The 27,336-nt window shown below is 38.1% G+C and overlaps 3 protein-coding genes across 26 annotated transcripts in view; 2 read left to right on the forward strand and 1 right to left on the reverse strand.

Moving 5' to 3' along the window:
• KLHL3 (kelch like family member 3) overlaps positions 1 to 22,105 on the reverse strand; it is a 270,492-nt gene extending 248,387 nt beyond the window's left edge. Inside the window, exons 1-2 of the mRNA XM_063810711.1 lie at positions 21,824 to 22,105; positions 20,832 to 20,960 (exon numbers count right to left, since the gene is read on the reverse strand). The gene's annotated coding sequence lies outside the window, so the exon portion shown is untranslated. The remainder of the gene's footprint in view (positions 1 to 20,831; positions 20,961 to 21,823) is intronic.
• Positions 542 to 20,526, forward strand: MYOT (myotilin). 3 transcript variants are annotated; one of them, XM_054685188.2, is made up of 11 exons: positions 555 to 648; positions 3,120 to 3,204; positions 3,556 to 3,686; positions 8,525 to 8,699; positions 10,208 to 10,309; positions 13,496 to 13,545; positions 14,649 to 14,781; positions 16,063 to 16,270; positions 18,723 to 18,888; positions 19,539 to 19,672; positions 19,888 to 20,526. In XM_054685188.2, exons 3-11 carry the CDS (start codon positions 3,676 to 3,678, stop codon positions 20,058 to 20,060), a joined length of 1,152 nt encoding a protein of 383 aa, XP_054541163.2. In that variant the 5' UTR covers positions 555 to 648; positions 3,120 to 3,204; positions 3,556 to 3,675; the 3' UTR covers positions 20,061 to 20,526. The 3 variants fall into 3 exon arrangements, with proteins under 3 accessions (XP_016810059.4, XP_054541163.2, XP_054541164.1); XM_016954570.4 differs by having other exon boundaries at positions 542 to 648; positions 3,120 to 3,686; XM_054685189.2 differs by lacking the exon at positions 3,556 to 3,686.
• PKD2L2 (polycystin 2 like 2, transient receptor potential cation channel) overlaps positions 21,903 to 27,336 on the forward strand; it is a 53,632-nt gene continuing 48,198 nt past the window's right edge. For 10 of the 22 annotated variants that reach the window (XM_054685179.2, XM_016954569.3, XM_054685180.2 and 7 more), the window contains exons 1-4: positions 22,074 to 22,199; positions 23,163 to 23,264; positions 25,162 to 25,295; positions 27,033 to 27,289. In XM_054685179.2, the coding sequence (XP_054541154.2) occupies positions 22,169 to 22,199; positions 23,163 to 23,264; positions 25,162 to 25,295; positions 27,033 to 27,289 (524 nt within the window). In that variant the 5' untranslated portion in view covers positions 22,074 to 22,168. Of the gene's footprint in view, positions 22,200 to 23,162; positions 23,265 to 25,161; positions 25,296 to 27,032; positions 27,290 to 27,336 lie in introns of all 22 variants that reach the window. The other 12 variants (XM_063810701.1, XM_063810697.1, XM_063810700.1 and 9 more) reach the window with 5 other exon arrangements.

Below are 27,336 nucleotides of genomic sequence, written 5' to 3' on the forward strand. Positions count from 1 at the left end.
TGCTTTGCCCAGACTGCCCTCCACCTCAGAACAAACTGCTAGTACTGAGAGACCTCAAATCTATTATTGAATCCTACTCTCATTAGGCAAAAGAAAAAAGACTTCAGATGAAGAATTATGCAATACAAATCAACTGGGAGCCCATCTATCACTGGTCTTATTCCTGGAGAAGTCTTAGTATAATAGATAGAAGAACTCCACTCTTGAAATATTATTTTCCCTTTAGTCCTCTCTCTTAAACTGGGAAAATTCAAAGTCCCCACCATAATAAAGAAATAAGAGGGTTTTTTTTCTATTTTTCCCATTTCCCTATTCACTGCCCTTCCCTCACATGAGCTTGCTAAAGTTCATAGTCAAAATTCACGTCTGAAATAAAGAGGCTTGCAAGAGAAGCTCATGTAATCCCACTCCTTAAATACCACTAAGACATGTGAGATATTGTTTAGATTGTGGACTCTTACTTTGACATGCCAGCATAGGTAGATGGACAGGCAAGCACATCAGATGTCACTGTTTGGCAGCTGATAAAAGTCAGTGGTGCTATAATACTAAGCACAGAGCCACTAGATTAGTCTGTGAGGGAAGGAGATGCCTCTTCCTTCCCTTCAATAGTGGGTTAAACCCAGCTGGCACCCTCTGGAACTACGGGTAAGTCCCTTCTTTATTCCTACTACACTTTTAGGTCTTGTTTTTGTTTTTTGTCCAAATCAGATGAGTGTATACAAAGATGATTTTCAGATAAAAAGTTTGAAAGCCACAACATTATAATGGTATTACACAAAAATTTAAAGAGAAAGCGACTCATTCATTTCATTGAGACTGGAAGGCATTATACAAATGATAGAAGGAAAGATAGCTGTGTGTCATTATTTTTAAATCACCATTTTTCCTTGAAAAGGGACACTTGATCTGATGTAATTGTGGTGATGTCTTATGAACGCAACATATCCTCTATCAGTCTTCTGTGCAAGCCTATGCTATATTAGAGATAGGAAAAAAATGTTAAGATTTTTTTAAAAGGAGACTGAATAGTACTTTATTTATAAAAATCTTTGAAATTCATTTAACATTATTTGGAATAAAATGACACTGTCATATAACAGAATCTATTATAGAATTAAATTGTTGAACAGTAACTACAAACATAAAATACAGGATTACCTGCGTAAATGTCTGCATAAAATTTTGACACATGGATAAAATGAAACTTATGAAATAACATATTTTTAATTGGGCTTTTAAAAATATCACTAATTATTAACAATGTAGGCCAATATCAACATGCACAAGACAGTTGCCATTCTGAAAATATATGTAAAGAAAAAAAGAGAACTGTTTCTGGAAAATATCTACTATTTCATAAGCGGTTTATTCCTTGCTATCTGAAATGAGTCTCAATAATGTACCTGCCCAGAAAGAAATTTAGGAATCAAACTCTGGATTCAATTCTGCAACAGACTGAATAAACCGATAACTACAAAACTACTTGCCTTGAAACAGACTTTTTTTTAGATCTACTCAAGGCCCTCCTTCAGGATGTTTTTCCCCAACATTTTAAATGCCTAAAGTAGTTCATTTCTAAAATGCATTCTAGTTTAATGTATTTGTGTTCATAAACTTGAAATTAAGGAATATTTAACTTTTTAAGTATTCTTTCTCAATAGCGTCTTTCTCTTGGCTGTTTAGTTGCATTTCTGTTTTTTCCTAAAATTGCTAGTTTTAATTTAACTCTAAACTACATAGGCAACTTTGAAATACTATTTTTTGAAGGTATCCTATTATTTAGGATGAAACTGTTTGGTCTGGAAAAGTTTTATTAACATTTTATCCAAGACAGTAACTAAAATAATTAGAAGACTTCGTTTCAATGATGACAAACAATTTGGTTAATTTTTCAGTTAAAAGTTTGATTTGTCATTATCTCAGTATTGGCTTATACTAGATGAAACAAAATAGGCAAATGTATTTTGAATCAATTTATCTGATATTTTCAATGAAAACAGGATTAGTGTTAAAACAATTTATAGGACTAGTCTTTGTGTGTAATGTCTATATATAGTCCCGCTTAGGTTTACCGTACTAATGGAAAAAAAATCAGAGGCAAATATAATCCTTCAAGGTTGATTTTCATGGCAAATGTTTCATCTAAGAAAAAATGAGGATGTACTGTAGGAAGGCAGGAGGCCCACTACAGAGCTAAGTAGGAGGAATGGCACCTGTCTTTTCTTGGTAAGGTATAGACTAGTTTCATATGTGTCTTATTTACTTCTATGCTTCCTGTTTGCCATTTGAAAAGAAAAAGTAAAAGAGCTAAAGCAATTTCAAAATTAGTCTGAGATCTCCAAAGGTGTGGCAAAAAAAAAAGAAAAAAAAGACCAAAAAACAAAATTAGTCTAAAATACATACTAAACAAATAATAAAAAGGAAAACTCTAGATAATTAAAAGAACATCAAGACCAACAACTAGGAAGTATAATCTAAAAATAACAGAATTATAAGGTATGATTCTGTTTAAAAATACATAATAAAAACAGAAAAATGTATAAGTGGCTCTGGAATGCAGCCTGTAACATATATTCTACACAAACATATACACACAGTCACTCCTTAATTAATATCTAGTTTAGTAATATGGTCAATTTGGAATCAAGGAGAGAAAAAGAAGCAGTGAATTGTAAGGTTAAAAAGCAATCTGCTCAGCTGGGTGCGGGGGCTCATACCTGTAACCCCAGCACCAAGGGAGGCTGAGGCGGGAGGATTGCTTGCAGCTAGGAGTTTAAGACTAGTCTAGGCAACATAGTGAAACCCTGTCTCTACTAAAAAAAAAAAAAAAAAAGAAAGAAAAAAAGAAAAATTAGCCAGGCGTGGTGGCTTATATGTGTAGTCCTTACTCTGGAGGGTGCAGTGGAAGGATCGCTTGTGCCCAGGAGTTGGAGGGGCTACAGTGAGCTATGATCGCCTGGGCGATTAAGCAAGACACACACACACACACACACACACACACACAAAGGAAGGAAGGAAAGAAAGGAAAAGAAAAAGCACATCAGATCTGAAAGATGTCAAATAAACAATGTTATTGTTTAAGCAAATATTGTAACAATTATTTTCTCCTTTTGAAGGAACAATATTCTTCAAGAGAAGCTCACTCTACCAAAGCCAGGAGCACAGTATTCTCAGGATCTCAACAAGGAAGAGCAGACCAAGGTTGCTTCTGATTCCTTACAACCTTCCGTAATTCCAGGCTTGTGGCCCCAAATTCAGGGCCCCACCCTTCCAGGAACAAATCATTATAGTAATAATTTGCCTTCATCTTCCATATACCAACTAAGCATGTTTAACTACGAACGTCCAAAACACTTCATCCAGTCCCAAAACCCATGTGGCTCCAGATTGCAGCCTCCTGGACCAGAAACCTCCAGCTTCTCTAGCCAGACCAAACAGTCTTCCATTATCATCCAGCCCCGCCAGTGTACAGAGCAAAGATTTTCTGCCTCCTCAACACTGAGCTCTCACATCACCATGTCCTCCTCTGCTTTCCCTGCTTCTCCCCAGCAGCCTGCTGGCTCCAACCCAGGCCAAAGGGTTACAACCACCTATAACCAGTCCCCAGCCAGCTTCCTCAGCTCCATATTACCATCACAGCCTGATTACAATATCAGTAAAATCCCTTCCGCTATGGATTCCAAGTAAGTGAATTTTTATATACCGCATGTACAGTGAACTTATATCTGAGGAGTTTGCGAGGGGGTAGGAGTTTTGGGGGTATGCTGCAGTTCATTCTTTACTATCTAAAAAGGCAATGTGACCTTACAGTCTCATTCCATAGTTCTACTAGAACATGCTGAACCAGGGTACTGGCAATAAGAGGTCATCTGCCTATTCTCCAGTGTCCAAGCTGCGCTGAATCCAATTACCTATTACCCCATAAAATTATTTACCCATTATTTTCCATCTTTGAAAAAAATAATTTCTCACATACCAAAGAACAATGAACTTTTCCTTTAGTTCTAAGCTAAGCTCCTCATGCTGTAAATTTAATTCCTCTGGTTCTGGGCTTGGCTAAGATGAACACCTGTCTGCTCTTCTTCAGATAGGATTTCCTCTCACATAAGCAGAGGCTATTAAGTTTCTTCTCAGTCTTTTCTTCCTATCCCTTTTCCCCTCTAATCCTGAATATCCACTTGGCTGAAAAATTTTTAAATTAACAAATAAAAAAACCTGGAACTCAGACCCTGGAATGTATACATTTTCCTTACTGTGATCAGAAGAAGGAAGGCCTGAATAGATGAAGGCTTATGACCTTAAGGTTTCGTTTGGTAATTAAAACCACACCTTGTTCAAATTAGTTGGGTTGATCTAAATACAGGGACTAATACTGGGGCCTTATGTAAACATGTGCTATTTCCACTACCCTAAGACTGTCCTAGGAGAACCTAGTATGAAAAAGGAGATGGTGGTTATGCTTTTTTTAAAACATGAACTGAATACCTTGTGCTTATGCAAACTAAAGGCTATCAGCTTTCCTGTTCCTTGGCTGGCTGGAACATCAGAGAATTAAATCAGAGGCATCTCAAAAATTGTCTGATGGAATATGTTTTGTTGCAGGCTTACTAATACATTCACTCAACTCTGCTAATTTCTCACAGTCTTCTCTAGAGGCTAATTTTTCTACAAACTCCTATTATTGGTGACAACTTTGGAAATCTAGTTGAACTGCCTATAGCAATTCAACTTGCAAAAAAAACCTTTTCAATATTTTAAAAAATAAAAATCAGGAAAACCAAAAACATTTGTTAGAATCCTACAGATATTAAGTTGAACCATTTGAAATGGCTGATAGTCAACTGTTTTTGAACTACAAAAATGGCATTCTCACAGGTTTAACCTAATATTTTAAAAGGATGTTTTTAATAATTGAGAGCCCTTTCTTTCTCTTCCCTCCCAAATTCCCTTTATAATACATAGATCTTTCTTGGTTATATTTACCCAGATGATCATTTTCCATCTAGCTTTCTATTATTTCCATATTTCCTATATTAGCATTTTAAAATCTAAAAGAATTTTTTTTCTTAGTAAAGTCTTTCAATCATATTTCAAATTACTGCCCAGAAAAGAAAGTTATCAAAGACTTAAGAAAAGAGAAAGAAAGGCAAAAACATAATAAGAAATAAAGCCTAGGAGGTCCCCAAACCAGAGATCAAAGATCCACTTTAGCTGTTCCATTTTCAGCAACCACAGATAACTCTTTAATCTTCCCATAGCTACTTGATACCCATTTCGTGTCCAGCTGTACAGAGTGGAAAGCCCTGGCCCTTTGAACATTTGTGCACAACTCCCTCGTTATTATGGGCTCCAGTTCGCCCTGACTTCCAAAATAATCCCTTGGATTCTGACCTAGAGAAATTTGAAAGCTTTATTTAGATTTTCATCAATAGGAAGCTCTTAGGCAAACATTTTACCCAGTTGATCAAACCACAGACTGAAAATTGAGGGGAACTCAATTGTTCCTTCCAAAAAGCTTGCTATGTGAAATTCAGCAAGCACTTTACCTACCCAGTGCTTCAATTTTCTGGTCTGTAGCAATATTAAATAGTTAGGTAATTAATGATAGAGAAAGGACCTATAAAGCAGTGTGCAAACGTACTATTAGTTTGTAAATGGGAGCATTTATCAAGTTGTAATACTTAATCCACCTAAACTGGGAATAATGAGAGTATTCAGTGAACAAAGTGACTGAGGTTACATATACATCAGTGATTCTCAGGATTGGTTTTGATAATCCTTCAGGATTTCTCAGATATATTCAGAATTTCCCAGATATGACAAGTCTAAAAACAATTATTTAATGCTAATTCACGTTAACAAATGTGTGACTTATAAAGATGATAAGCTAGCATTAAAAAAAAAAAAAAAAAACAGTAGGCTCGGCCAGGTGTGGCTCACACCTGTAATCCCAGCACTTTGGGAGGCCAAGGTGGACGGATCACCCGAGGTCAGGAGTTTGAGACTAGCCTGGCCAACATGGTGAAACCCTGTCTCTACTAAAAAAAAATACAAAAAAATTAGCAGGGTGTTGTGGCAGGCACCTATAATCCCAGCTACCTGGGAGGCTGAGGCATGAGAATCGCTTAAACCCGGGAGACATAGAGAGAGGCAGAGGTTGCAGTGAGCCAAGTCCATGCCACTGCACTCCAGCCTGGACAATAAGAATGAAACTCCGTCTCAAAAAAAAAAAAGTGGGCTATTATAATTCCATACGATTGAAAAAATATGAGATCTATAAGGCCAAAGAGATTTTGCCACTTTGATCTAGGAATTCAATCTTTAAAAAAAAAAATCGCTATTTTAAAAAACATTTTGTTTGGCTATTAACTGAACAAATCAGACTTTAAAAATTTATATAGACAACCATAAAGATCTTAAGACCTGAAATGTCAGGAGAGGAAATGTGTATCATTAGCTTTCAATAGAGTGTCCTGAATACTATGAAAATCACTCATTCACTCAACTGATAGTATCTCCTATACCCATGCTCTGTGTTCGTGGATATAAATGATATAATGATAACAAATAAGACATATTTTTTCTCCAGAATGTTTACAATCTAATGATTACTAACCAAGTTCCCAAAGCCAGTAAAAATTAAAACTCTGGCCCTACTTGGAGGAAATACATTTCTACTTAGCTCACAAGTCCTTTTAATGATCCTTGAGAATATTTGGAAAGGATCATTTCAGAGAAGAGACCAAGATTGTCTCATCTGGATAGCCAGAGAACATTTATTATAATAATGGTAAAATACTCATTGAGGGCAGTGGCTAGTTTCCTCACATTAAATAGATTAATAAAGATTAGTCCCTGCAGGCCAGGTGCGGTGGCTCAAGCCTGTAATCCCAGAACTTTGGGAGGCCCAGGCAGGCAGATTACCAGAGGTCAGCAGTTTGAGACCAGCCTGGCCAACATGGCAAAACCCCATCTCTACTAAAAATTCAAAAATTAGCTGAGCATGGTGGCGGGTGTCTGTAATCCCAGCTACTTGGGAGGCTGAGACAGGACAATCACCTGAACCCGGGAGGCAGAGGTTGCAGTGAGCCGAGATCGCGCCATTGCACTCCAGCCTGGGCAACAGAGCGGGACTCCATCTCAAAAAAATAAATAAAAATTAAAAATAAAGATTAGCCCCTGCAGGGCTCTGAATGGATAAACTAGGTAAAAACTGAATAAAGCACTGTGATACATTTAAGCTACCTAACAGATCTAAAAATACAGGACTCTCTAAATACCACCCTATCCTCTATCAGAATCAACAAGGGAAATACGGGAGGGGCAAGGACATCACAGAAAAAATTTAGGATCAAAATTTGAAATAAAGACTTTATTTGCTTTTTTCCAGTTTACATTTCTTTCTCCTTCCTCAAATCATCCCATTCTTTCTCTAAAAATCACTTCAGTAGTATTGAAGAAACTGTCATTACTTTAGAAGTTATTTGCTGTTATATAGTGCCATACTTGGATTTTCTAGAATATGAAATTAATAGGAATTGGAAATTACAGGAAAGTCAATGACTGTGTAAACAGTAGACTCCATTCAAAGCAAAAGATTATTCACTACAAGCCAGTGGTGTGCTGGTAAATGTCTAACAATCATTGGACAAAAGAGTCATTATTTGTGATATTTACCGATTTCCCTGGTGTAAATATTTCCACCACAACCAATTTCAAACTATAACATGCAATCATAGGAAGCTGGGAAAAGATGCTAAAAATCAGCCCATATGAACCAGCTCCAGAATACCACCACTTAATATCTACCCATAAATCAAACAAGAAATTCGGTCATCGTAGCTATAACAAAGAACAAAATTACGTCCTTTGCAGCAACACGGATGCAGCTTGAGGCCACTATCCTAAGCAAACTAACACAGAAACAGAAAATAAAATAGAGTATGTTCTCATTTATAAGTGGGAGCTAAACATTGGGTACATATGAACACAAAGATGAAAACAATAAACACTGGAGATCCCAAAAGCAGAAAGCAGGGACAGAGGTGGAAAAGGGTTCAAAAACTAACTATCAGGTACTATGTTCACCTCTTGGGTGACAGAATCATTAGAAGGCCAAACCCCAGCAACATACAATATACCCATGTAAGAAACATGCACATGTACTCCCAGAATCTAAAAAAAAATTTTATTAAAGAAATTAGTCATAAGATTGGAAGAGCTCTCAAGCTGCCATTAACTAGACTTACTCTCACATTCCTTAGGGAAGATCTTCAAGGAAGGACATCCTCCTTATGTCTAATCTAAATTCTTCCTCCTGACACTTAATTTCCATTTGCCAAAAGGAAAAAAAAAAAAAGATAGTAACCATTCTTATAAAATATTTCTTGACTGTTATTAGGGCAATTTGTTTTTAATAATACTAGTAGTACTAAGTGGTAAACTCAACATATCTAAAGGTAATTTGCAAAATGAGGCCAAGACCTTCTTTTTAAAAATCTTTTCTTTTTCCTTTTTAAAGCTATCAACAGTTCTCAGCTGGCCAACCTGTAAATGCAAAGCCATCCCAAACTGCAAATGCTAAGCCCATACCAAGAACTCCTGATCATGAAATACAAGGATCAAAAGAAGCTTTGATTCAAGATTTGGAAAGAAAGCTGAAATGCAAGGACACCCTTCTTCATAATGGAAATCAAGTGGGCAAGATGTCTATTTTGTACAAAAGGCCAATTAAACTATAAAATCTAATTTTAATAAGGAAGTTCTAGCTCACAGATCTAGGTCCATATATCAACAAGGAATAAGATTATCTAAAAAGAAGGAATATTTGGGCCCTATTCCATTTCTCTCTGCATGAAATCACCTCTTGGTTTACAGTAGTAAAAGAATGAAGCAAATGAAAAATGTATCTGAATGGTTTAATGAAATTTTTCTGTTATTAAATATTACCCTCTCATAAAATATGTCTGATGCCCAAATAACTACTAGGAATTACTGTCAAGTCAACTTAGTGTACTTTGATGTATAATACTGACAGGTAATTATACCTATAATTCTTATCATGTAGTCCTTATTGTGTATATTATATTAGTAACTTATCTTTAAACAGTACTATATGCCTTTAATACAAATACATTTAGCCTATCAGTTGGACTGCTCTCAATCAGAAGTTAGTACAATCAAATATTCAGTGCTCACTTAATAAAAGTTACTTCTGGCTGAGTGCAGTGGCTCACGTCTGTAATCCCAGCACTTTGGGAGGCCAAGGCAGGTGGATCACCAAGGTTAGGAGTTCGAGAACAGCCGGACCAATATGGTGAAACTCCATCTCTACTAAAAATAAAAAATTAGCCAGGTGTGGTGGCATGCACCTGTAGTTCCAGCTACTTAGGAGGCTGAGAAAGGAGAATTGCTTGAACCCAGGAGGCGTAGGTCACCATGAGCCAAGATCGTGCCACTGCACTCCAGCCTGGGCGACAGAGTGAGACTCTGTCTCAAAAATTAATTAATTAAAATTAAATAAAAATTACTTCTGAATGTGAGCACATGAAGTATTATATTCAAAAACAAAGCTGACTGGAACATGCAGAACAACAGAGGAAAGGGTTGAATTTCCCTTTACTTAGGAGATCCTTATTTAAGAGTGATTATGCTTGCCTGTCATAGGAGCAAAAAGAAAGCCTAAGTGAACCTTTACTGCAAGTGAGGGAAATGGTACTAGAATAGAAGGAAAATGCTTTGAATGGAAGAAAAGACTTTCAAAAAAAAAAAAAATAGAATCAGCCAAGCGCAGTGGCTCACACCTATAATCCCAGCACTTGGGGAGGCCGAGGCGGGTGGATCACAAGATCAGGAGATCAAGACCATCCTGGCTGACACAGTGAAACCCCGTCTCTACTAAAAATACAAAAAATTAGCCGGGCATTGTGGCAGGTGCCTGTAGTCCCAGCTACTCAGGAGGCTGAGGCAGGAGAATGGTGTGAACCCAGGAGGTGGAGGTTGCAGTGAGCCGAGATTGTGCCACTGCACTCCAGCCTGGGCGACGGAGTAAGACTCCGTCTCAAAAAAAAAAAACATAGAATCTATCATTCAATAGATAGAACTATGCTTCTTTGAAGTTCTGACCTATAGTAGTGGTTTTAAGGTAAACCTGTACAAACATCTTTTATTAAATCTAATTACTGTCTCAATAAATTCTCTAAAGCGTCTAACATATGAAGAGAAGATGGCTCGCAGATTGCTAGGACCACAGAATGCAGCTGCCGTGTTTCAAGCTCAGGATGACAGTGGTGCACAAGACTCGCAGGTAAGTTAAAATGCTCTAAGTGGAGTATTTTTATTCTGTGCGATTTTTAAATGTCTGCTTTTCTAAATGCTTATAAATAGCATCTGAAATAAAAGTCGGTCAGTTCCATCCACCATTGGATACATAAAGAGGCCATGATAAACATATATACATAATTTTACCACATTTTACCCCATTTTCTGGTAGTTCTAATACCTGGATACACAACGTCACAAAATCAAAACACAAGAAGTCTAATGGTATTATTTTTTATCAGGACATTTATGGGTCAGTTAGACCTAGGACTCTCTATAGTGTCTACACGGACAGGGAATATATGGGTTATGAACCTCCAATAGGACAGAAATTAAGATTATAAATGAAAGTAATTATAACCTTTCTCATAAGCTGTTTAACATTTCAATGTTTTAAAATATACTTGTGGTACTAATGAAACATCCAATTCCTTTTGTTATATTCCTGTTTTCAAAAAATGCTTTCTGAAAACCAAAAAAAACCCCTCATGAGTAATTGTTCTAAGATTAACAAATGTATCCTTTCCAAGAAGGGTTTAACTTTATGGTGGCACATCCCACAGGTTTGCACCTGATCGTTTTTTTTTTTTTTTTTTTTTTTTGAGACAGTCTTGCTCTGTCACCCAGGCAGGCTGGAGTGCAGTGGCACAATCTCAGCACACTGCAAACTCCACCTCCCAGGTTCAAGTGATTCTCCTGCCTCAGCCTCTCAAGTAGCTGGGATTACAGGTGCACACCATCAGGCCCAGCTAATTTTTGTATTTTTAGTAGAGATGGGGTTTCACCATGTTGGCCAGGCTGGAACGCCTCGGCCTCCAAAAGTGCTAGGATTATAGGCATGAGCCACCACGCCTGGCCTCAACTTGATTTTAACAAGTAAACTTAACCCCAAAGAAAAATGTACACTTGGTGGCTGGGCACAGTGGCTCACGCCTGTAATCCCAGCACTTTGGGAGGCCGAGGTGGGTGGATCACGAGGTCAAGAGATCGAGGGGATCCTGGCCAACATGGTGAAACCCAGTCTCTACTAAAAATACAAAAATTAGCTGGGCATGGTGGCCCGCGCCTGTAGTCCCAGCTACTCAGGAGGCTGAGGCAGAAGAATCGCTTGAACCCGTGAGATGGAGGTTGCAGTGAGCCAAAATCACGCCACTGCACTCCAGCCTGGGTGAGAGAGAGACTCCATCTCAAACACAAAAAAGAAAAAAGAAAAATGTTCAGTTGGACAGGTAGACTGAATGTTAGCACTCTTTCTTCCTTCGTAGTTACCTTCCATTCCCTCCAAAAAGTCCACAAGAAACTGGAAGCCAAAGAGATTAAACCAGGAACACAAATATTCCTAGCTTCCAAATGTAGAAAACTGAAATTCGGTTTTTTTTTTCCAACATCTACTTCCCAAGTTCAAGTGATTCTCGTGCCTCAGACTCCCAAATAGATGGGACTATAGGTGCGCACACCGTGCTGGCTAATTTTTGTATTTTTTAGCAGAGACGGTGATTTCACCATGTTACCTAGGCTGGTCTCAAACTCCTGAGCTCAAGTGATCTGCCTACCTCAGCCTCCCAAAGTGCTGGGATTACAGGCATGAGCCACCACACCTGGCCTTTGAAATTAAGTTTTTTGGTTCTGTTTGATGCAACTACACCTACTAAAAAGGATGGAAGAGGGTCTACTAGATCAAGAACTACAAACTGAAAAGAGAACTTAAATTTATTTTTGGCTACTAAACAGTTCATGAATTCGTTCATTCAACTAATTTACATGGAGAACCTACTTGTATGTTGGGCTCTGCACTTGGTATGGAAGATTACAGCAAAAATGAGACACAAACTCATCACTATTAGGGGAATTACTCAAAGCAATATTATACTGATGATGGTTCACCTTTTTTTTTTTTTTTTTTTTTGAGACAGAGTCTTGCTCTGTCACCCAGGCTGGAGTACAATGGCGCGATCTCGGCTCACTGCAAGCTCCGCCTCCCGGGTCCATGCCATTCTCCTGCCTCAGCCTCCCGAGTAGCTGGGACTACAGGCACCTGCCACCACACCCGGCTTTTTTTTTTTTTTTGTATTTTTAGTAGAGACGGGATTTCACCGTGTTACCCAGGTGGTCTCGATCTCCTGACCTCATGACCCACCTGCCTCGGCCTCCCAAAGTGCTAGGATTACAGGTGTGAGCCACTGTGCCCAGCCTGGATATTTTTAATTGGATTACTTTTACTTTACCAAAAAATTAGTTGATTTGTTTGATCACTGAATTGACCAGTTGTTTTGATATTTTGCTTAGAGAACCTTAAGGCTAGCCAAAAATTCTTACAGAGTTGTAAGACTTTTGCCTTAAAAATGACAAAATACATTAGCTAAATAGATTCATCCCAAAGCAAATTATTTGTACTCAGATCTTGTGTGCTCCTACACAGCTTTGGGTAGGGACTGTGTTTTCCACTTTGTATCTCCCACTGTGCTAAGCACAGTGAAACGCAAAATACACACTACTTAATCAATTAGTTCTCTTATAATTTTCATAAATCCCTGATTTTATTCTCAAATAGAAATAATTTTCTGCTGTTCGGATATAAATCCTAAAAGATGTTTGCTTAAATATAACTTTATTAAACAGGAATTAATGCTATTTTACAAAGCTTTTTCAAAGCCTTACACATACCTTTCGTGGAGTCCATCAGGATTTTGTGCCACGAGCTAAAAAGAGAAGAATTTCCCAGTCTAATATGTGTTTACTGCTGTTGGTGCCACTTTTGAGCAGCAGGCATAATACCCTGCAGCTACTGCCAATACAAGTGACTTCATGTCTATTCCTGTTTTACTAAAGGACAATCTGTACTCTGTGCTCCCATTTCAAATGCACCAGGGAGACACATCACCCTTTGTCATAAAATAGTCATCTGAAAAATGAACCACCATCAATTCCAAGTCTAGCTAATTTTCATAAATAATACTTGTTGAATAGTCCCATTAATTCTGGGCTTCTTGCTAGAGTGGTAGTATGTTAGTGCACTGTACTTTAAGGGCTTAAAAGCTGAATATATAGAACTTATCAGGGCTGTTCAAATACAACCAAAATAGGAATGTTCCTTTCAACTGTAACTACTTAATTCTGCTTCATTCAAGCTAACAATTGCATGTAAACATTCTTACTTTGTTTTAATTTCAAGCAACACAACTCAGAACATGCGCGACTGCAAGTTCCTACATCACAAGTAAGGTAAAAAATTTTAATTTTAAAGAAATGTATGTTTTCCTATCTAAAATATTTTCAGCTTAAAAATGTAATATTTATAAAGCCCTCGAGCCTACTCTATACCTTTTGAAAAATACAATGTGTATTTTCTAATGTCTGAGAAGATGACCAAAATTTTGACGTTAATCATCAAAACTATCACAGGGGAATTTTTTAATGTTTTGGTCAAATAAGCCAGGATCATGCTTCTATATTAAACAATTTTCTCATGACAATGGAGACCTAATTCTAATTATACAATCTTTGGTGGTAAGAATAATCTACTGGGTACTGGGCATTTTAATAGACCATTTCTTCATCAATTCATGGCACTGTAAAAGAGAAACTAAGATGTACAATTTGTACCAGATGTTTCTAAATTGCTACCATTTCTAATAGTCATCAAATATGCCACAGGTAAATACAGCCCTAAGGCCTCTCTTCATTGTTATTACACTATCAGATCAAACAGTAGATTCTGTGGTTTCAAATTTGATGGCTAGGCTGGACGCAGTGGCTCACACCTGTAATCTCAGTACTTTGGAAGGCCGAGGTGGGTAGATCACCTGAGGTCAGGAGTTCAAGACCAGGCTGACCAACATAGTGAAACCCCATCTCTACTAAAAATACAAAATTAGCCAGGCGTAGTGGCACATGCCTGTAATCCCAGCTACTCGGGAAGCTGAGGCAAGAGAATCACTTGAACCCAAGAAGCGGAGGTTGGTATAACTGAAATACCACATCTCTGAATATAACTATATACATGTTCACACCACCACTATAGAAAAACGTCAAACACTTAATTTGGATATTTTTATTTATTTATCTTTGAGACAGACTCTCACTCTGTCATCCAGGCTGGAGTGCAGCGACGCGATCTCGGCTCACTGCAACCTCCGCCTCCCGGGTTCAAGCGATTCTCCTGCCTTAGCCTCCTGAGTGAGCTGAGATTGGGCCACTGTACTCCAGCCTGGGCAACAAGAGTGAAACTCCATTGAAAAAAAAAAATTGATGGCTAAACTATATTTGTGCAAAATGAAAAGCAATGATAATATTTACGCATAGTTGTTACCAAAATATTCTTGTAGAAGTAGATCAACCTCAAGGGGAGATGTGAATGATCAGGATGCAATCCAGGAGAAATTTTACCCACCACGTTTCATTCAAGTGCCAGAGAACATGTCGATTGATGAAGGAAGATTCTGCAGAATGGACTTCAAAGTAAGAGAAGGGTTCAAAAGTACTGGGGGAAAATTAACAATGGGATACTAAGTTTTGAAAAATGTCCTTTTCCTACTTCATAGCTTGCAAAGCAGTATGTACAATGGACAAGAACACAAATTCTGAAGTCAAACTGATGTGGGTTTGAATTCTGGCTCTGCCATCTTCCAGCTAAGCAACCTTAGACAAGTCATTTAACCTCTCTGTGCTTTTGTCTCCTCATCTGTAAAAGGGGATAACAAATACCCCAAAAAATTATGAGGATTAATTGAGTGAATAGGTATACCTAATAAATACTTTTATAAGTGAAGCTATCAGAACAATATAATTTTTAAAGTATAACGCCTTTTTTTTTTTTCTTTTTGAGACAGGGTCTTGCTCTGTCACCCAGGCTGGAGTGCAATGGCACAATCGCAGCTCACTGCAACCTGTCTCCCAGGCTCAGGCCATCATCCCAACTCAGCCTCCCTAGTAGCTGAAACTACAGACGCATGGCACCATGCCCAGCTAGTCTAGAACTCCTGGGTTCAAGGCGATCCACTCACCTTGGCTTCCCAAAGTGCTGGGATTACAGGCGTGAGCCACTGTGCCCAGCCTTAAAGTATAATGTCTCTCCAATTCTCCTCTATCAAGAAATTCAAGCCACCCTGCTTTCTCTTGGCCTAAAAGAGTCCCTCAGACTAGAAAAGCTCTTTAGAAGAGGTTATATTTTTTTATCCTTATTTTGGAGAACTTTTCCTTATAAAATTTTTTTTCCAGATTCCTTATCAACTCAAGTTAGTGTTAAAGCTTTGGATTCCATTGTTAACAGTTTATGTAAAAACACTTAACAAATTGCCATTTATATGCCAAACTATAGCTCAAGAACACTCTGTTTTAGAAAAATTACTCATTAGATCAGGAAGCCTCATATATATGTACCTCTGGGACTTCATTTGCAGTCACATTTAGCCAGAAAAGCAATGACTTCTATATTCCTTATGGAAACCAATGTAACATAAATTAATGTTCTAAATATAGAAATTAAGAGTTCATAAAGAGACTGAGGTTGCATGTAAAAGAGTTATGGTTTGAGACAGTCTAAAAATACTATGTTAATTTCAAGGATCTTATTTCCAATGTTTTGTTTAAAAAATTATAAATACCTTTTGAGCTCTTGCTTTGCATTTCAATCACAAACCCACTCAGATACGGGAACTGTTTAAATTCATATATGGACAAATAGGTTTCAGTGATGCAATACTTTAAAATTCTGCCATCTCCTTGTGTTTTTCTTTCTAGGTGAGTGGACTGCCAGCTCCTGATGTGTCATGGTATCTAAATGGAAGACCAGTTCAATCAGATGATTTGCACAAAATGATAGTGTCTGAGAAAGGTCTTCATTCACTCATCTTTGAAGTAGTCAGAGCTTCAGATGCAGGGGCTTATGCATGTGTTGCCAAGAATAGAGCAGGAGAAGCCACCTTCACTGTGCAGCTGGATGTCCTTGGTAAGCCTCCAAAGAGACCCTTGAGAATTCCTTAAAATCCAGAAGTATTGAAAAAAAGAAAGTATTTTAAAAGAAAAGCCCAGCAGACTTCATATTTAAGGTTAATGTCTACACAACCTATTGGAATGTCCATTTTTATCTACAAACCACAGGAAAAATATATATATATATACACACATATACATATATATATATCTAGATATGTGAAGGAAAGTCAGTGAAACTAGAATGACAGATCTATCACCAAAGCTTTTCTGGAAAGAAAATAAATCATACAATTTTAGACAAACCAAATAATGAAGCATAAGCATTTCTAGACGTAACTATAGAGTCTCAAAATGAAAATCTTAGTCTAATCATTTCTCTGGTCTTTGTTTCTCCAAAATGAGGATAATAAAAATAACCAATCTGACTCATAATATTACAGAATTATCATAATCTGTCAAACGTTAAATACATAGTTTAAAAGTGAAGAGTAGGCTGGGTATAGTGACTCAGGCCTGTAATCCCAACACTTTAAGAGGTGCCAAGGTGGAAGGATCACTTGAGCCAAGGAGTTTGAGACCAGCCAGGGTAACAAATAGCAAGATCTTCTTTGTCTCTACAAAAAATAAAAAAATTAGCTGGGCATAGTGGTGCACACCTATAGTCCCAGCTACTAGAGAGGCTAAGGCGGGAGGATAACTTGAGCCTGGAGTTTGAGGTTTCAGTGAGCTATGATTGCACCACTGTACTCCGGCCTGGGTGACACAGTCAGACCTTGTTTAAAAAAATTTCTTAAAAAATCAAGAGTAAATATCAACTTTTAGCCTTAGACTATGTCCTTTTTACTAGGAAACTAATGTCTAATTATAACCAAAACAGGCCTACTTGCTTTAGAAAACAGGTATGGCTACATTTATGTCTCAAATCTGTCTTAAGTAGAGCAGTTCTTATAAAACTCGTGTCTGGTTTTTAAATTTTACACTTTAAGTGCTTTAAATATACAAGTTGAGTATCCCTAATCCAAAAATCTGAAATCTTTAAGATGCTCCAAAATCGACATGACACACAAAGGAAGTGTTCATTAGAGCATTCTGGATTTTCAGGTTAAGAATGCTCAACAAGTATAACACTAATATTCTAAAATAAAAAAAAAATCAGAAATCCAAAACACTTCTGGTCCCAAGCATTTCAGATAATGGATACTCAACCCATACCATATTTTTAATACTTTAAGCCATTGTATATTGCATAAGAGATATTTTGCTATAATTCACTGTTTATTATACAGAAGTTTGATCAGGTTAAAGGATAAACTATTTTCTTGAGTTTATATTCTACCCAGATCAATACAAAATCTTTAAGATTATTCAATAATATACCAAAGGGCCTCAATCTCAGGGGAAAAACTAGTGAGCTGGAAATTTTCAAAAACACATACAATTTAAGTGATTAAAGTTTAGACAAATCCTATTTGTACCAATGGCTTCAGAAATACTACAACAGTAGAGCTGAAAGAGATCTTGGCTGCCATCTGTTTAATCTCATTTCTCCTTCAGAAAAACCAGGGTTATGGTACTGAACTATCGTTTCCTGTCTCCCCTCAGGTAGCTGAAAATAAGGTCATAATAATTACTGATATTCCCACATTCCTTCAGAGTTTACAAAGTATCTCTTTGTTTATTATCTCATTTGTTCCTTACAATTATTTTGTGTGGTAGACACAACAGTCACTACTACCTGGATTTTTTTTTTATAACAATAGATAAAACTGAGACTCAGAGAAACTAAACAAAATTTTACCAATTTGGCATGGCTCATGGAGCCAATAGGTAATTTGAACCCAAGCTGTCTGATACTCTTTCCATCACTCATGCTGCCTCCCTGTAGATGAGATGATAAAGAATATAACTTAAATTTGGGCCAGGCACGGTGGCTCATGACTGTAATCCCAACACTTTAGGAGGCTGAGGTGGGCAGATCACTTGAGGCCAGGAGTTAGAGATCAGCCTGGCTAACATGGCAAAACTCCGTGTCCACTAAAAAAAATACAAAAATTAGTTGGGTGTGGTGCACACCTGTAATCCCAGCTACTCAGGAGGCTGTGGCAGGAGAATTCCTTGAACCTGGGAGGCGGAGGTTGCAGTGAGCCAAGATCACGCCACTGCGCTCCAGCCTGGGCAAAAGAGCGAGACTCTGTCTCAAACAAAAAAAAAAAAAAAGGAATATGACTTAAGTTTGAATGAAATATAATTATCTGATTATCAATTCAATGAATCATTACATTAGAGTTTAGAATTCTGAATGGTATAACAAAATAGTACTGCATGTCTTTTTACTGAAAGTTTCTTTCTGTTGCTGTTGCTTTTTAACGTTTTAATATCAACATACAAATTTCATAATACCTTGGTTTGATTTAATACCTTTTTTATAATATTTTAAATACTTGAATTTTTGTATTAATATATAGCAAAAGAACATAAAAGAGCACCAATGTTTATCTACAAACCACAGAGCAAAAAAGTTTTAGAGGGAGATTCAGTGAAACTAGAATGCCAGATCTCGGCTATACCTCCACCAAAGCTTTTCTGGAAAAGAAATAATGAAATGGTACAATTCAACACTGACCGAATAAGGTAGGATATGTATTTCTAGACTTACTATAGTTTATTTGGGTGAATCCAGTTATACTTTTTAACATGCATTATAAATGGCATGCATTTATCTCAATTTGTCTAGTTTTTAAAACACTAAAGAATAATATAATAAAATATATATTAGATAAAAATGTAAGAAAACTTCAGTAAGCCAGATTCCACTAATCAGAAATGTAAGGCATAAAGTAGACTAGGATTTATCTTTTTATCAACGATGATGAAAGATGGCCCAAGGAAATAAATGACATAAACAAGATTAAAGGGGGATGTTTTCTTTTCTTTTCTTTCTTTACAAAAAGCTTCAGCCTTTATTAAACAAAGGAGGAGGTAGGAAACAGATAACGGAACAGGTCAGGACCCGTCCATTCCCCTATACATACGCATAAATTCAAACACAGACACACCCGAGTGAATGACAGGGACCATCAGGGGACAGACTGAAGAGCAGAGGGAGACAGCACCCAAGGGGGGATGTTTAATTCAAGAAAACCAATAGTTATTTGGCAATAAATAGATACAGCTTTGGAATTTTCAAATGTTTTTTTCTTCCTAGTCTGACTGTAGGTCAGAGACATCCACTTCACAGAAATAATTCCTGTACTTTCATTTCTTAAAAATTTTTATTTCAGCTTATATCAAGATAACACTGGAAGAGTTACTTTACTGATAAAAGATGTAAACAAGAAAGATGCTGGGTGGTATACTGTGTCAGCAGTTAATGAAGCTGGAGTGACTACATGTAACACAAGATTAGACGTTACGGGTATGTCATACTGTTAACCAAAGTATTATAAGGGATTTAACTAGGAAGATTTAATTAGAAATGAAAATCCCAGTAGAGTATAAAATTTGAGATATTTTCCCCATATATAATCAGTTTTGGTTCTTTTTTCTTTTCCTGTCTGATAATAAATACCTAGTGTGACCAATTTGGTTACAACAGGTTTTCTGAATCAACTTTTATGTGATCTATTTCAGCACGTCCAAACCAAACTCTTCCAGCTCCTAAGCAGCTACGGGTTCGACCAACATTCAGCAAATATTTAGCACTTAATGGGAAAGGTTTGAATGTAAAACAAGCTTTTAACCCAGAAGGAGAATTTCAGCGTTTGGCAGCTCAATCTGGACTCTATGAAAGTGAAGAACTTTAATAACTTTACCAACATTGGAAAACAGCCAACTACACCATTAGTAATATATTTGATTACATTTTTTTGAAATTAATCCATAGCTGTATTAACAGATTATGGTTTTAATTAGGTAATATAGTTAATATATATTTATAATATTATTTATCCTTTGACTCTTGCACATTCTATGTACCCCTCCGATTTGTGAAGCCTACAGGAAATCTGGGTATATGGATTTGTAACTGCAGAAGACTATCTTAAAATACAGGATTTTAACATTTAAGTCATGCACATTTAACAATTACAGGTTATAAATTAGTATCAACTTTTTAAACACATCTAATGCTTGTAATAACGTTTACTGGTACTGCTTTCTAAATACTGTTTTACCCGTTTTCTCTTGTAGGAATACTAACATGGTATAGATTATCTGAGTGTTCCACAGTTTTATGTCAAAAGAGAATAAAATTCAAATATTTAAAACGGACTGTCTCCTCTTCACAAAAGTCTAGATCTGTAAAATAAAACTCCACTCAGCAAAACCTATGAATAACAAGTTCCAAAAGAGCAATGTTATATTCTAGAACAGTGTGAAGCTCACTTACAGCTCAGCCAATTCCTCTAGAAACTAAGCTAGACTTGCCATGGTTTGCACTTCAAAGGCAATCACAAGAACTTAAAGGACTGAATCTACTGAATTTGTGATTTTGTTTTAACCAAACAGGTTTCTAATTTTTCAGGATTTTTCAGTCTGTTATGCTCAAAGGAATAAGAATAGTCTCTAGAGGTTACCTGCTTAATTCTCATAGTTAATGTAAATTTGACAGCCCGGTAGTCCCAGCTGCTGGGAGAGGTTGAGCTGGGGATCCCTTAAGATCAGGAGTTTGAGGCCAGACTGGGAAATATAGCGAGACTCCATCTCTAAAAAAAAAAAAAAAATTATGTAAATTTGAATACCTATATATGGGTGTTTTTCCTCTAATAATTTCAATTTCAGATAATCTGTTACTTTAGAAAGCATAATTTTGTGAACAGCTGAGAGTCCCAGTACAGGAAAGCCCAAATCCTTTTGTTAAAACTATTCTAAAGCTTTTTTTCCTCTCGGGCTTCTAGTTCACTGGCTGTCAGCCTTTTGCGAGGCCTCTCCTGTTCCTCTCATCGATGGTAGTTTTTGACCCTCACTACTGTGTGGCCGTTTTGCTTTTTATCTACACATAAAACAGCATTTATCGACAGCAGTCTACATCTCTTTCAGGGAAATAACAAAAGTGGCTTTATCTTTTACTTTCAAAACTGGTTAGTGGTTTTCTTTGCAGGTTTCCCTGGGGCCTTTGGACTGGATTCCATTTTATTTTCCTTTTTATCAACACGAGAATCCGTCCTGGTGTTACATCCTGGAGGGCTTTTGGCTGCCTTAATTTACAGCCAAATTAGTTTGGCCTTTTCTATAGCTGGTTTACCAACCTTCTCATCTTTGCAAAGCTTCTGGGTCAGATGTGGGTCTGGGCCCCAGGACTCCTGTGTCGGCCTGCCCTTTCACATAATCACTGCAGAGTTTTTCATCTATTTTTACATCAGGGGGGCAGGGGACTGGAAGCTACTTCCAGCAACAGCTCTCGGTTAATAACCAGTTTCTGCAAGTAGCAGCAGCAGCAGCAGCGTGGGGTCACGGTTAGGAATTTGGGCTTGGGCATCCAACAGACTTGGCCCCAACTTCCAGTGAATTATTTCATTTCTCAGCTTCTCGGTTTCTTCAGGCCTAAAATGAGGACAAAAATACCTACCTTTCACGGAGGTGGATGTGGAGACTAACAAGGCGATAAATGTTAAAGGTATTCGAGAGAGAGAAGCCCGTGATAATGAATGACTACGATTTTTAAGCCCACAGCCAGGTTATTCCCAGAAGTTGGCCCTCCGCACCAGACCCCCGCAGCCCGTAGCCCGCCTCGGGCGAAAGGCCTCCCGGGCTCCTGCGGCGCAGCCGCGCTGACAACTTGTCGAGTAGCTAGCCGCCCTGGAGGAGCTGGGGGCTCGCGCAGGCGTCAGAGCCGGGCAGCGCGCGCCGCAAGACTAGCGCGCAAGCGCCGCGGCCTCAGGCGAACGAACGGGCGGTGTAGTGCAGGTCCGCCATGGCTGAGGCGTCACGGTGGCACCGCGGCGGTGAGGGGTCCTCTTAAGGAGTGGGAGGGACAGGGGCGATTTGGCAGTTCCAGACACCCTGAAAGGAACTCTGCGGCCCCAAATTCGTTTGAGAGATGTGACTGCCTACACCTTTAGCCCTCACAGCCTCCCCTGGGGAAGCGGAGAGGGACAGATGGTCCCATTGCACAGACGGGAAAACTGAAGCCCTGAGCGAGGTGGCGCTCGCCTCTTGCCGGAGGCTCGAGCTGGGCGTTGTCACCTGCTGTCGAGTGACCGTCGCTAGGCCGGTCTCTAAAGTCCTTGGTTGATCTGGGGAGTCGTGATCTTGACAGAATTCAGGCCGAGGTGTTTTTCCCCCGTCCAGCAGAAACCAGCCTTCCCAAGAAGCTGTATTGAGGGTGGAGAAAACGGTTAGGACAGATGAGAGGTTTTACTTGTTTCGTATTTTGCTTTTTCATCTTAAGACTGGCGAGAAGACATCATGATATAAAATCTGTTAGTGGCCGGGCGCAGTGGCTCACGCCTGTAATCCCAACACTTTGGGAGGCCGAGGCGGGCGGATCACAAGGTCAAGAGATCGAGACCATCCTGGCCAACATGGTGAAACCCCATCTCTACTAAAAATACGAAAATTAGCCGGGCGTGGTGGCGCGCGCCTGTAGTCCCAGCTACTCGGGAGGCTGAGGCAGGAGAATCGCTTGAACCCGGGAGGCGGAGGCTGCAGTGAGCCGAGATTGCGTCACTGAACTCCAGCCTGGCGACAGAGCTAGACTCCGTCTCAAAAAAAAAAAATCTGTTATTAATAGTATATAGTAAAAAAATTATCCCTGCCTTGTAAAACTAAGAATTGAAAAATAGCCAGAAGCTATTGGAGCTTTCCTCCCCGCAGTGTAAGGACTAAAAGTGGCTGTGGTTTTTCCATTGTTGTCACTTATAAATTACATAATAATGTAAAGAAAAATTTTGTCTTATATCTCACAGGGGCTTCGAAACATAAGTTGCATTACAGAAAGGAAGTAGAAATTACAACCACACTTCAGGAATTGTTACTCTACTTTATTTTTTTAATAAACCTATGTATATGTAAGTACACAGATATAAAGATGCTGTTTGTTTGAACTAAGAAGTTAAAATGTGGAGATGAAAAATAAAACATACAAACTTCAAAACCACAGGCTGTCAGGCTACTAAAACTCAAAATACAGTGACACGTTTAAACATAATCTTAAATTCATTTAGATTCATTTCATTTAGAAATTGACTATTTTCAGTTCTTAAGGGGCAAAGTTTTACATCGCAAATGTAAGAAGCTTCCATAGTCAATACTGATTGAATTAGAATTATTCCTTTAATTTGGCAGTTCTCTCTTGAACATAATTCATCCCTTGGGTTGGCAACGGCAATTTGATTTTGTTTAGAGTCATATAGACACATCAGCTGAGTTTCATAAATCAAAGTACAAATGAGGCCAAAGTTCATCTTGGTGTCTGCCATTAGCTTGGTTCTTTTCACTGACCTATTGCAGTTAAAAAAATATGTTTGTGCTGAGTCAATGCAAATAATTAAGGAGGACTGGGAAAACATCTCAACCTGCATTCCTCCTACCTGTGGGTCAATAGCATTGGCTTAATATGCAAAGAGGAGTATTAAAGAGCATTTGTTGATGGCACCCAACATAACAGTAGATGAAAGCTCACTGGCAGCATTTGTCTCATGTTGGTATGTGCTACACACTGGCAATTGTATAGCAATTAAGTAATTAATTGGTGTTGTAGGGGTGAGTTTGAGTCTGCTCTTGATTGAAAAGACAACTATAAAATTAGCCAGGTGTGGCACACCCCTGTAGTCCTAGCTACTGAGAAGGCTGAGGTGGAGGATTGCTTGAGCACAGGAGGTCGAGGCTGCAGTGAACTGTGATTGCAACGACTGCACTTCAACCTGGGTGACAGGCTGAGACCCTGTCCCAAGGAAAAAAAAAAAAAGATAACTGTAGGCAACTTTATAAATTAAGATATCTTAGACTGCTTTATAAAAGCTTGGTTATGAAAACTACATGCTTACTATAGAACATTTGGAAAATGTAAAAATGTAATAAAAAGATCATTTATAATCCCATTATTCAGAGATTTTTAAAGAACACTTTTTTTAATATAATACAGCAACCTGAATCTCCATTTATAATATGATTTTTTTTCTTTTTCTTTTTTTTTTTTTTGAGACAGTCTCGCTCTGTCACCCAGGCTGGAGTACAGTGGCTCACTGCAACCTCCACCTCCTGAGTTCAAACGATTCTCCTGCCTCAGCCTCCGGAGTAGCTGGGATTACAGGCCTGTGCCACCACGCCCGGCTAATTTTGTATGTTTTTAATAGAGACAGGGGTTTCACCATGTTGGTCAGTCTGGTCTCGAACTCCTGATCTCAGGTGATCCACCCACCTCAGCCTCCCAAAGTTCTGGGATTATGGGTGCAACACCACGCCCTGCCACTAGTTAATATTTTTAAAAACTCATCGTGTGCCAAAACACAGTTTAAAATGTTCTGTGTGCATCATCTCACTTCTCACAACAAAACTAGGGGGTAAGAGATACTATCCCTGTGATGGGACTCACACCCTTATCTGTCTGAATTCAAAGTCCATGTAACCTTAACCACTCACCATACTATATTGCCTTACTCTCATGTAGAGAAAAAGTCAACTTGCAGAATAGTGTGTATAATGTGTCCTCATTTTTGTAAAGATAAAATTATTTTCTTTATAAATGTGTATGCATAAAGAAATATCTGAAGAATATTTGCCAAACTAATTCTAGAAACCACATCCTACTTTTTATATTTCTAGTTTGGATTTTTTAAATTATTACTTTTATAATTAGATTAATAAAGTTTAATTTTCAAAATTGAGAACAAAATATAACATTTTTAATCCTGATAAGCTGAGTTTTTAAATGTAAATTATTAAACAAAAAATTATTCTCCTTAGTGACTTTTGGGATGGTAAACCCACATATGTATTACTTAAACAAGGTTATGTCATCTCTATTTTTGGACACTTCTGTGCCTGGTGAAGAAAGAACCAACTTTAAGTCCATTCGCAGCGTAACTGATTTTTGGAAGGTAAAGTATCTTGTGACTGTGGATGAAGTAGATTTAGGTAGTCCATGAACCCTTGGCATATATAGTGGGCACTCAATGAATATCTTTTGAAGAAATGAATAAAAATAAATGTCATTTCTTTAAACTATTAGAAACAACCAACCAGTAAGTGTTTTTGAGAGCCTGTGTTCTCAGTTTGATACTATTCTTGTAATTTTTTTAAAAAATTTTTTGGCCAGGCACGGTGGCTCACGCCTGTAATCCCAGTACTTTGGGAGGCCAAGGCGGGTGGATCACCTGAGGTCAGGAGTTCAAGACCAGCCTGACCAACTTGGTGAAACCTCGTCTCTACTAAAAAATACAAACATTAGCCAGGCATGGTGACAGCCACCTGTAATCCCGGGAGGTGGAGGTTGCAGTGAGCCAAGATCATGCCATTGCACTCCAGCCTGGGCAACAGAGCTAGGCTCCATCTCAAAAAAAAAATTTTTTTTGATTTTTTTAGACATTCTCATTTCATTTGTTAAATAGAAGACTTGCATCTACTATGTGAGGGTTAGGATCTAGTCTATAATTGTGTATAGTGAAATTTACTCTTAAAAATTTCTTTAATTGCCCAGAAAGTGTAATATATGTGGTTTTGGCATAAAACCTTTACTGTTTATATGTGTTACAGTAAGGTACAGTATATAATAAAATGTACATATAAGAATATAATTTCATGGTGTTTTTACTTACGTAAGGGAATCATTCCTTCAGCAGTGGAATAGACTTGCTTTTTCCATTACATTTAACATAGCAACATGCTCACATTATGAGGAAAGAACAGTTAAGGGGACAGCAGTGTCAGCTATCCCAGGTCACAAAACCTGGCATATGCACATTGGGGCATATAAGGACAAGGCAGAGAACGCTTCCAGTGGTGATGACAATTTAGTTGCATTTTGAAGCATGAATCAGGGATGGGTATTTTAGGAAGAAGGAACAATATGTTCTATAAGTAATTCTACATGTGGAGCTATGTTTGGTATTGTGAGCATATGGAAGATGAGGTGGAAAAGGCCAAATTATGAATTGGACAGAGTTCATATCATGAATGCTGTGCAGGAATTTGAAACTTATCAAGGAGACAGGGTCATTTCCTGGAAGAGGGCAAGTGTGAGATGAGGGCTAAATGATCCTAGATGGTTGGTTTAGGCTAGGTGAAATAGGAAACAATAATAAAAGAGGTGGAGGTCACCTTGCCACTGTTATTGTGTTTTCTGAAGCATGTATGTGGCCAGTGGCAGAGAAGACAAAGGGAGGAAGTAAATGAACCCTGGGCTTGGGTTCATCTTAGGACGATCAGCAAGGGCCAGAGCCAGGAGTAGCGGGCACCATGGCCAGAGTCGGGGAGGAGGGTTGGGAGGAGGGGTACAGACAACTTTGGAGTGAAATCATGATGTGTGGCTATGACCAGCTCTGATACTCATGTATTGGAAGAAAATTTTCGATTTACTCATATAAAGAGAGAAGAAGGGCTATGGGATTCCATAAGTTAATGCTTGTAAAGTGCTTAGAGCAGTGCCTAGTACACAGTACATGCTTAATGAGTGTTAACCATCCACAGTAGCTTCATTAGCATTACCATTACCATTAATGGTAGCTTGGTCAATAGTTTGATTTTCATACTCAAAATCTCTTATGCATAATGTTATGAATGTAGATTCTGTTGACATGAAAATATTTTTCCCATGACATTTGTTTTTCTCTGTGGAGTTTATGGAAGGACCCCTTTTGGAAGGTCTGTACTGGGATTCATGGTACAATAACCAGCAGCTGTATAATTTAAAGAACAGCAGTCGCATCTACTATGAAAATATACTTCTAGGAGTTCCCAGAGTTCGTCAACTAAAAGTCCGCAACAACACATGCAAAGTCTATTCCTCTTTTCAGTCTTTGATGAGTGAATGTTATGGCAAATATACTTCTGCAAATGAAGACCTCTCTAATTTTGGCCTTCAAATTAATACTGAGTAAGTAGCATAAAATTATACTGTAACTTTTTCTAGCATTTACTGTT

The sequence above is a fragment of the Pan troglodytes genome, chromosome 4 (assembly GCF_028858775.2).
Source record: "Pan troglodytes isolate AG18354 chromosome 4, NHGRI_mPanTro3-v2.0_pri, whole genome shotgun sequence".
NCBI classification, from domain to species: Eukaryota; Metazoa; Chordata; class Mammalia; order Primates; family Hominidae; genus Pan; species Pan troglodytes.

Coding starts and splice junctions, on each gene's coding strand:
- MYOT (XM_016954570.4), top strand. CDS start 3,331: ATGTTTAACTACGAACGTCCAAAACACTTCATCCAGTCCCAAAACCCA. Junction 14,782..16,062: donor TCTGCAGAATGGACTTCAAA/GTAAGAGAAGGG, acceptor TTTTCTTTCTAG/GTGAGTGGACTGCCAGCTCC. Junction 16,271..18,722: donor TGTGCAGCTGGATGTCCTTG/GTAAGCCTCCAA, acceptor ATTAATATATAG/CAAAAGAACATAAAAGAGCA.